Raw genomic sequence first — 10,044 nt, forward strand, 5'->3', positions numbered from 1 at the left:
TGTGGGACGTGGGCATCGTTAGCTTAGCCAGTACTTGTTGCATATTCTTAGTGGAAGGTTAAAGCAAGGAAATCAGGTTTAAATTGTACCCAGACCTCAGTTGGTCACTGATTACAATGCTATTTGTAACAATGTTATTTGGCTACCATGCATGTAGGAAGCTCATTAAGAAAGGGCATTGAAGAATGATGCTGGGTTTGAGAGGCTCATGTGCAGCATTAGCAGTTTGGGTTTTATGGCTTCTGTCTCTGCTCTGTGCTCTATGTTATATTTAGGATTAGTAACTTGAAATATCGAGAAAGAAGCAAGGCTAAAGGAGGATAAACATTATGAAAAGTTATTTTTAATAGAGATGGATTACAGTATATCAATAAAATGCGAACAGGCTGAACTGCAGCAGGAGAATAACAGAGGGGAAGTTAAAGAAGTGCTTTCACAGGGATTTATTAGAGCACAAAATGCTTCTCCAAACTGTCCAATTAAGTAGCCTTTCCGCAGAAGATTCAAGATCCAGAAGATTCTGCCCAGTAAAAAAATCGAAAGCGGATGCTGGAAGTCTTAGATTTTATTGTCACGCGTACTCAAGTATAGGAGTACGGAGAAAAGTGTGAGATTAGAATCAAAAAGAGCAACTGCTGGAAAAGCTCAGCAGCTCTGGCAGTGCCTGTGGAGAGAAATCAGAGTTAACGCTTTGGGTCCACAGACCCTCCTTCAGAACTAAATTTCTGAAGATTCCACCCAGTGCCTGTCCGTGATCCTTGAAATGTTACCACTGGACGTCCCAAGCTTACAAAAGCGCATGCAAGACCTTCCTTTGTCCACATTTTAGTGATACAGCACAGGAATTCCAGACAACAGCACATATTCTAGTCCTCGGTGCTTCACCTACCTTTGATCTGCAGGTAACCCTCCGCTAGGTTAACATGTGCCCTGGCCACCTTCCAGTGCAGGTCCCCAAAACTGATCCTGGCCAGTGGTACGCAGCGAATGAGTTCCTGCATCGCAGGAGCATCCTACAGTGGGACAGAAATCACAAACTCAAGGTAACTACAAAGAGAAAATGCTAAAAGAGAAACCAACATGGTTGCCCAGTTGAGATGTTCAATGACATAACATTCCTTAAACATTTCAGAGAGGAGAATCTCAGCTACGTTTGTGGTGACTGCAGCTTTGCAGGGGCCCGCAGAGACTGCAGCTTTGCAGGGGCCCGCAGAGACTGCAGCTTTGCAGGGGCCCACAGAGACTGCAGCATTGCAGGGGCCCACAGAGACTGCAGCATTGCAGGGGCCCGCAGAGACTGCAGCATCACAGGGGCCCACAGAGACTGCAGCACCAGAGGAGCCCATAGAGACTGCAGCATCGCAGGGGCCTGCAGAGACTGCAGCGTCGCAGGAGCCCGCAGAGACTGCAACATTGCAGGGGCCTGCAGAGACTGCAACATTGCAGGGGCCTGCAGAGACTGCAGCGTCGCAGGAGCCCGCAGAGACTGCAGCATTGCAGGGGCCCACAGAGACTGCAGCATTGCAGGGGCTCGCAGAGACTGCAGCATCACAGGGGCCCACAGAGACTGCAGCACCAGAGGAGCCCATAGAGACTGCAGCATCGCAGGGGCCTGCAGAGACTGCAGCGTCGCAGGAGCCCGCAGAGACTGCAACATTGCAGGGGCCTGCAGAGACTGCAACATTGCAGGGGCCTGCAGAGACTGCAGCGTCGCAGGAGCCCGCAGAGACTGCAGCATTGCAGGGGCCTGCAGAGACTGCAGCGTCGCAGGAGCCCGCAGAGACTGCAGCATTGCAGGGGCCCACAGAGACTGCAGTGTCGCAGGGGCCCGCAGAGACTGCAGCGTCGCAGGGGCCCGCAGAGACTGCAGCATCGCAGGGGCCCGCAGAGACTGCAGCGTCGCAGGGACCCACAGAGACTGCAGCGTCGCAGGGGCCCGCAGAGACTGCAGCGTCGCAGGAGCCCACAGAGACTGCAGCATCGCAGAGGCCTGCGGAGACTGCAGCGCCGCAGGGACCCACAGAGACTGCAGCGTCGCAGGGGCCCGCAGAGACTGCAGCATCACAGGAGCCCGCAGAGACTGCAGCACCAGAGGAGTCCGCAGAGACTGCAGCATCATAGGAGCCCACAGAGACGGCAGCATCGCAGGGACCTACAGAGACTGCAGTGCTGCAGGGGCCCGCAGAGACTGCAGCATTGCAGACATAGTCAGCCAGTGCAGCACACAACCTGCATACAGAGCCCAGTAAAGAAAAGTTTGACGTTTACAATCAATTAATTATTTTTACAAAGTGCACTCACCGTTGCAATGTAGGAAATATCTCAGTTAATTTGAGCATAGCCATCTCTCAATGCAACACCAGTTTTAACAAGCGAGTTTGAGGGTTAAGTATCATAGAGTCATAGAGATGTACAGCTTGGAAACAGACCTTTCAGTCCAACCCGTCCATGCCGACCAGATATCATAAATAAGCCGAGTCCCATTTGCCAGAATTTGGCCCATATCTCTCTGAACACTTCCTAATCACATACATATCTAGATGCCTTTTAAATGTTGTAATATTGTACCCACCTCCACTACATCCTCAGGCAACTCATTACATACACACACCACCCTCTGTGTGAATGCATTGCCCCTCGGGTCCTTTTTAAATCTTTCCCCTCTCATGTTAAACCTATGCCCTCTAGCTTTGGACTCCCCTACCCTGGTAAAAAGACTTCAGCTGTTCATTCTATCCTTGCCCCTCATGATGTTATAAACCTCTACAAGGTCACCTCTCAGCCTCCGACACTCCAGGGAAATAAGCCTCAGCCTATTCAGTCTCTCCCTATAACTCAAACCCCACCCCCCTCAGTCCTAGCAATATCTTTATAATCTTTTCTGAACCCTCTCAGGTTTAACAGCATACTTCCTATAGAAGGGCAACCAGAATTATATGCAATATGCCAGAAAGGGTCTCACCAATATCCTTTACAGCTAGACATCTAGATGACATCTCAACACCTATACTCAATGTTCTGATCAATGAAGGCAAACACACCAAGCGCCTCCTTCACCACCGTGTCAACCACTTTCAAAGAACTACACACCTACACACTAAGTCTCTTTGTTCAGCAATACTCTCCAGTCCCTTATCATTCACTGTTTAAGTTCTGCCAAGGTTTGCCTTATCAAAATGCAAAACCTCACATTTATCTAAATTAAACTCCATCTGCCAATCCTCGGCCCATTCACCCATCTGATCAGGCCATGCCACGTTGTCAGTCATAGTCAATGGAAGGGGTTGATGGTCACAAGATTTCTTACCCAAAGATCTCTTCCACCTCTATGCAAGTAAGGCTGTGCTGAAGCACAGCAACATTGCACAGTTGAATTAGTAGCAATTCTACTCGATAGGACAGAGGGTGGTATGAATAAATTCAACCAGAATTCTTTCCTACTCTTTCAATAGCCACCTACACTCTCTGTTGGGCCCCACATTAAAAGAGTGGTCAGTTGGACAGTGTGTTGGAAATTGTGAGGCCACATCTTAACAAAGTGTCCCAGAAGCTGGGAGGAGAAAGCTGGTGAACAAAAAATAAACATTGCGTTTCGATTTACAGCACAGAAACTGATGTTCGCTCCAACTGCTCTTTATTCTTCACACCTGCCTCCTCCAAATCTCTACTTCAGTCTCTCAGCATAAACTTCTATTCCTTTCCCCTGCATGTATTTATCCAGCTTCCCCTTAAATGCATATATACCACACGTCTCAGCAGCATCATTTTAAAGTGAGAGGAGAAAGACTTAAATAAAATTACACGAGGGGCAATTTGTTTTCCATAGAGTGGTTCGTCTGTGGAATAAACTTCCAGAAGACGCGGTGGATGTGGGTGCAAAAGCAACGTTTAAAAGGCATTTGGATAAGTACATGAATAAAAATATGTTTGGAGGGATATGGGCCAAGTGCAGGCAGGTGGGACGAGTTTAGTTTGGAATTACAGTCAGCATTGACTGGTTGGACCGAAGGGTCTGTTTCCGAGCTGTATGACTCGACAGTTTATGTTAATGAGTTCCGCATTCTCACCACTCTCTGGGGGTAAAAAAGATCTTCTTCATAATCCGTTCTTGAATCAATTAGTGATTAACCTATATCTATGGACTCTAGTTTTGACCTGCCCCACAAAATGCGGGAATGTTTTCTCTCTGACTACCCTATCCATCACACTCTTAATTTTAATCACCTCCATCACATTTCCCCTCCAGCTACAGCCTGTTCATTCTTTCCACAGAATCACAGAGCAGGATGCCATTCAGCCCATCATGTCTGTACTAGTCTCTGAGCATTCTGACCAATTGCCAAACTCCCACCTTTCCTTATAAAATTTTAATTAAAAAAAAAGTTAACCTACTTTTCTAATAAACTTGTTCAGAAATGTTATTGCCCAGCTCTGGACTTGAACTCAGACCTCCCTATCCAGGGATAAGAACACAACCACTGTACCACAACAGGGATCACCCTGCCTTCCCTGCTAATGCTGTATGTTGGGTGATTAATTAAGTAGTAACAATGCTCTCTTAAATACCTTAATTGAACCCATCTCCACCTCATGTCCAGCCAGTGCATTCCAGACAACTCTGTGTGGAAAAAGTTATTTCTCACCTGGTATTTCTTTCTTTTGTAAAACTCTTTAAATCTGTACCCTCTGGTTCTTGATCCCCTTATGGGTTGTAACAGTTTCTGCCTATTTACTCTATCCAGACCGCTCATGATTTTGAAAGCTTCTGTCAAATCTCTCCATACCCCTTTCACCTCCAACGAAAACATTCCCAACTCTCTAATCTATCCTCACAACTGAGATCTCCCATCGTTGGAACCATTCTGGTCAAATGTTTCTGCATTCTCTCCAATGTATTCACAACCTTCCTTAATGTCATCCAGAAGCTGAGGTCTATCTTGTACATTTCTGATAGTTTTAAGCTTTGGGTTTGAGTGTCAGGCTTGGAGACTTTGTTTTGCACCTGCTCCAGTGCTTGTTTCACGATAGTGGATACGTTCGTTAATTTTCACTTCACCTCTTGACTTGCAGCATGTATTCTCGCTCTCTGCTCCGACTGCACAAGCTTCTCCTCTGGTGGAATCATAATTGCTGCTTCATTTGAGCCATTTCTGTATCTCCGCCCGAATCGCGATCTTTTGTTGGGTGTAATAGTTCCTTCTGAACTCCTGCCAGTGTCACACAACCTGGAATGAGGAGAATGTCAAGTAAAATTACAAGATTACATTAATGTACAAGATTTTCCTTTCAAGACACAGTATTCTGTAAAATTATCGTGCACAACTGTATAGCCAAATTATGCCCCACATCACTATTGGTTTTACTCTATTAAAGGAAAGGTAGGGGTTATTAACCAAAACTATCAATGTCCTGGGAGTTACCATTGACCAGAAACTCAACTGGACTTGCCACATAAAAATAACAGCTGCACGAGCAGGTCAGAGGATAGGAATCCTGCAGTGAGTAATTCACCTCCTGACTCCCCAAAGCCTGTCCACCATCTACAAGTCAGGAGTGTGATTAAATACTCCCCACGAGCCTGGATGGGTGTAGCTCCAACAACACTCAACATCCAGGACTAAGCAGCCTGTTTGATTGGCACTATATCCACAAGCAACTAATCCCTCCAACACTGATACTCAGCAGCAGCAGTGTGTACTATCTACAAGATGCACAACAGCAATTTACCAAAGATCCTTATACAGCATCTTCCAAACCCATGACCACTTCTATCTGGAAGGAAAAGGGTAGGAGATAAATGGGAATACCACCTCTGAGCCACTCACCATCCTGACTTGGAAATACATTGTCGTTCCTTCACTGTTGCTGGGTCAAAATCCTGGAGTTCCCTCTCTAAGGGAGTTGTGGGGCAAACTCCAGCACATAGATTGCAGCAGTTCGAAAAGGCAACTCACCATTACCTTCTCACAGGGCAACTAGGGATGAGCAATAAATGTTGACCCAGCCATGGTTGCACAAGTCCCATGAGTGAATAAAAAATCTTAAATTCACAGGCTCAGAAGCACTTAACTGCTAAGGCATTATCCTGAGATGGAATCACTGCTGTAACATGGGAAACACGGTGTGACGTGGGAATCACGGCTGTAACATGGGAAACACGGCTGTAACATGGGAAACACGGCTGTAACATGGGAAACACGGGTGTAATTGGCACACAGCAAGCTCCTGTAGCACTGTTATAAATATTTGAGATGATGGTAAGAGCTCTCTTTCTGTTTTTGAAACAATACATTAGGATCTTTTGCATCCACTTGAGTGAGCGTATAGCACAACAGTACAATGGCATGTAGGCCCAGAGTATACAAGATAAAACACACAACGACAACAAGAAAATCCAGTCCAGTCCAGTCCAGTCCAGTCTAGTCCAGTCCAGCTGCTTATTCAGAAAACAGAGAGAACTCACCGGCTCATTAAATCAAACCATGGTATCTTGAACACTGGACATAAAAACGGAATTCAAATATTTCTCTGGCAATGGAGCTTTTCCCCAACAATGCACTTAATCTGGATCATGCACTGAAAACTGTATTGAGGAACCTTACCATACAACCTTCTGTCTCATCTGTGAGAATTGGGTCTACTTGGCATTCAAATAATTAATTAAGTAGCACCAGATCGCCAAGATATTGCTTTTTTAAAATAGTTTTTAAAAATTATTTTTAAAAACTATCTCTTGTAATTATAATTCATGACTTGTAATCACAAGTCGTCACTGAGAGATTTGAATGATTGAAGTACCTTTTTGAGTCAAAAGGTTGGTAATTATACCTCACTCTAATAATTCAAACATAAAATCTCAGTTGATATTTGCAATGCAGTAACAGGGAAGTGCTGCTCTGTCAGAGATGCCACTTTATTGGTACGCCATTAAATACCTGATGAGGCTCTTTTGCTGTCTGAGGTGGATGTAAAATATCTAACACTAATCTTTCAAAAAGGGCAAGGGAACTGTCCTGGTCATTATTTATTACGCACTCAACCAACAATAGTGTAGGTTCACACCCCACACTGACTGGGGTTACCATAACGGACTCTCCTTCTCAACCTCTCCCGCTTGCCTGAGGTGCGCCAGTCAAGATGAACAACACTGTGACCATCAGAGCCAGAGGTTCATGACAAATCGCTCCCTTCAATGTAAGCAAATGATTGTCCACGATCTCCACCCTGGCAAACTCACAGCTCCTCAGACCGAAATTAGGGAAAAACTGGCAAAAATAAAGCATCCAAAATAATTGCAGATATCGTGCCTGATGTTTTGGCGTCAGGAAACAATTTGGTGGCGGTAAAACAACGGTATTTGCCATGGTCCACAATTCCTTAGATTACACAAAGAAGAGTAAACCTAAACACAGTCTGGCAAAGCATGATCTGTTGGAGAGAAAGGTTTCCAGGAAGCAACAAAAGGAACACAAGCACAGAATGAGGAAAGTTCAGAGCATAACTAAAGCTAGTACTCGCACTGGCCAAAATAATATAGGGAAAAAAAATTGAAAGCTCCTTGAAATGCTAATTTATCCATGGATCACCAACTGTAATTATTTGTCCCCTAAATAAATTAGACATGCTAAAAAAAAACCTCCTCTCTTATGAGAGAGCAACCCTAGATATGGTAAGAATATGATATCTGTTACCTTAAACAGCATAAATGCAAAGCACCAACATTTAATATAAACAAATGCAAACAGAAACACTACCAGTGGTTAAGGAAAAACTCAGCAACTGAATTGAATCTATTTTGTTGCTCAACAAATATTCTGAAAAGTACAAGAAGAAATAAAATTAAAGGAGGAATTACATTGGCTTTATATAGGCAATCTGCCACAAGATTTAAAATAAAAATCAGATGTTAACTCCAACTCACTGTGTTTCCTCTCCTGCTGAAAATATTCTTGAAGAATCTTCACTGTCCAAATCCTCTTCTGGGTCTTGATCTGACAGAGTACTATTCATAATTTAAACAGAAAATGCCACACTCCTCTGAACTTATTGTTGTTTATACGTGATTCATTTTTATATTAAATGCCAGGCTGAGCTGTAAACAAAAGATGTTTGCAGAAAATCACACTAAAACACCACTTCAACAACAATCCATTCAGGCTTCATTTGTGCAGAGCAACGCACTAGGCCCCGGTTTCCAAGCAACCGGTAAGATGCTGTCAATCATGGCAGGAAACCGACCAATCAGAGCATAGAGGGGCGGGGACTCTCCTCACAACCAGCCAATCAGCGCAGGGAGAGGGTGGGATTTACCTGCCTCCAGGTAAGACACAGTGAAAACCATCACCTCAGGTGGGTTTGGAAGGACAGTGGCAAGTGGAGACCACAACCTTTCAGGGAACGAAAACATCTAAAATACGAGAATAGTAGAATGTTATTAGATTCCCTACAGTGTGGAAACAGGCCCTTCTGCCCAACCAGTCCACACCAACCCTCCGAACAGTAACCCACCTAGACCCATTTCCCTCTGACTAATGCACCGAATACTACGGGCAATTTAGCATGGCCAATACACCTAACCTGCACATCTTTAAACTGTGGGAGGAAACCGGAGCACCCGGAGAAAACCCACACAGACACAGGGCGAACGTACAAACTCCACACAGTCACCCCAGGCTGGAATTGAACCTGGTGCTGTGAGGTAGCAGTGCTAAGCACTGAGCCACCGTGCCACCCCTACTGGAGTCTTCAGGTATTAAACATGGCCCACTTGTTTTTTATTCATTCATACGATGTTGGCATTGTTGGTGGGCCTGCATTTATTGCTCTAGCTAATTGCCACTGCAAAAGGTGGTGGCTTCTTAAATCACTGCAGTCCTTGGATTAAAGGGGCTCCCACAGTGCCTGTAGGGAAGGAGTTCCAGGATTCTGAACCAGCAAAAGGGAAGGAACGGTGATATAGTTTCAAGCCAGAATGGTGAGTGGCTGGGAGGGGAACTTGCAGGTGGTGGTGTTCCCAAATATCTGATGCTCTGTCCTTTTAGGTCATAGTTGTCATGGGTTTGGAAGATTGCTTTGGGGAGTTGCTGCATCTTGTAGATGGTACAGACTGCCACCATTCTTTGTGGTGCAGGGGCTGTTTGTTGTAGATGATGGATTTAGTGCTAATCAAGGAGGCAGCTTTGTCTTGGATACTGTCAAGTTTCTTGAGTGTTGTTGGAGTTGCACTCATCCAGGCAGCTGGGGAGTATTCCATTACACTCTTGACTTGTGTCTTTTAGGCTGTGTACAGGCTTTGGGGAGCCAGGAAGTGAGTTACCCACAGGATTGCTAAGCCAAGGGTTCAGATACGTGATTTTTTGAAATTTACATCACAAGTAGACGGCGTAGTTAAGAAGGCAGATGGGACTAGGTCAAATTGGGATTTCTGGTCAGCGAGGATGAGTTGGATCAAGAAGCCTGTTTCCATGCAGTATGGCTATAATACTAATGGTGGTAAGGAAATGATCGAGATGTAAAATCGTTGTAAATTAAGATGTCAACAGAACAAACTGGGTTAATTCTGCTGAGTCATTACTTTTGGTCTGGAACTCCAAGTAGGCTAGATCAAGTCAGGATGACAGGTTTCCTTCTCTACAGGGCATTAGAAAACCCAATGTGTGTTTACAACAATCAGTGAAAGTTTCACACACTTTCAATTCCAAATTTATTTTTAGTTAAGTGAATTTATTGAATTTAAACACATAAGGTGTCATGGTAGAATTTGAATTTGTGTTTGGGGGCCTTTGGATTATTCTCACTATCCCACTGTCCTTGAGATATACTCACTGTCCGATGTCGTCAACGCAGCAGTCATATTGTACAGAGCAAGATTCAACAAACAGCCAAAATGATAATGACCAGGACATCTATTTTTAGTGAGGGTTAAGCATTATTTTTCCCTGCAGAAACTTTTAAAATCTCTGTTCCTTGCACATATTTCCAATATATTACACAGAGGAGATTTACAAAAATAGTGATTGGCACTTGCCTCAGGGGAATGAGTGG

General features: G+C 44.6%; 1 protein-coding gene across 2 annotated transcripts in view; it reads right to left on the bottom strand.

The window, feature by feature from the left end:
• ttc23 (tetratricopeptide repeat domain 23) overlaps window positions 1-8,163 on the bottom strand; it is a 66,478-nt gene extending 58,315 nt beyond the window's left edge. For both annotated transcript variants that reach the window (XM_060853647.1, XM_060853648.1), the window contains exons 1-3: window positions 7,922-8,163; window positions 5,057-5,225; window positions 890-1,013 (exon numbers count right to left, since the gene is read on the bottom strand). In XM_060853647.1, coding sequence (XP_060709630.1) covers window positions 890-1,013; window positions 5,057-5,225; window positions 7,922-8,010 — 382 coding nt within the window. In that variant the 5' untranslated portion in view covers window positions 8,011-8,163. The remainder of the gene's footprint in view (window positions 1-889; window positions 1,014-5,056; window positions 5,226-7,921) is intronic.
• Between the last annotated feature and the right edge of the window lie 1,881 nt (window positions 8,164-10,044).

This window comes from Hemiscyllium ocellatum, chromosome 42, assembly GCF_020745735.1.
Source record: "Hemiscyllium ocellatum isolate sHemOce1 chromosome 42, sHemOce1.pat.X.cur, whole genome shotgun sequence".
Classification (NCBI taxonomy): domain Eukaryota; kingdom Metazoa; phylum Chordata; class Chondrichthyes; order Orectolobiformes; family Hemiscylliidae; genus Hemiscyllium; species Hemiscyllium ocellatum.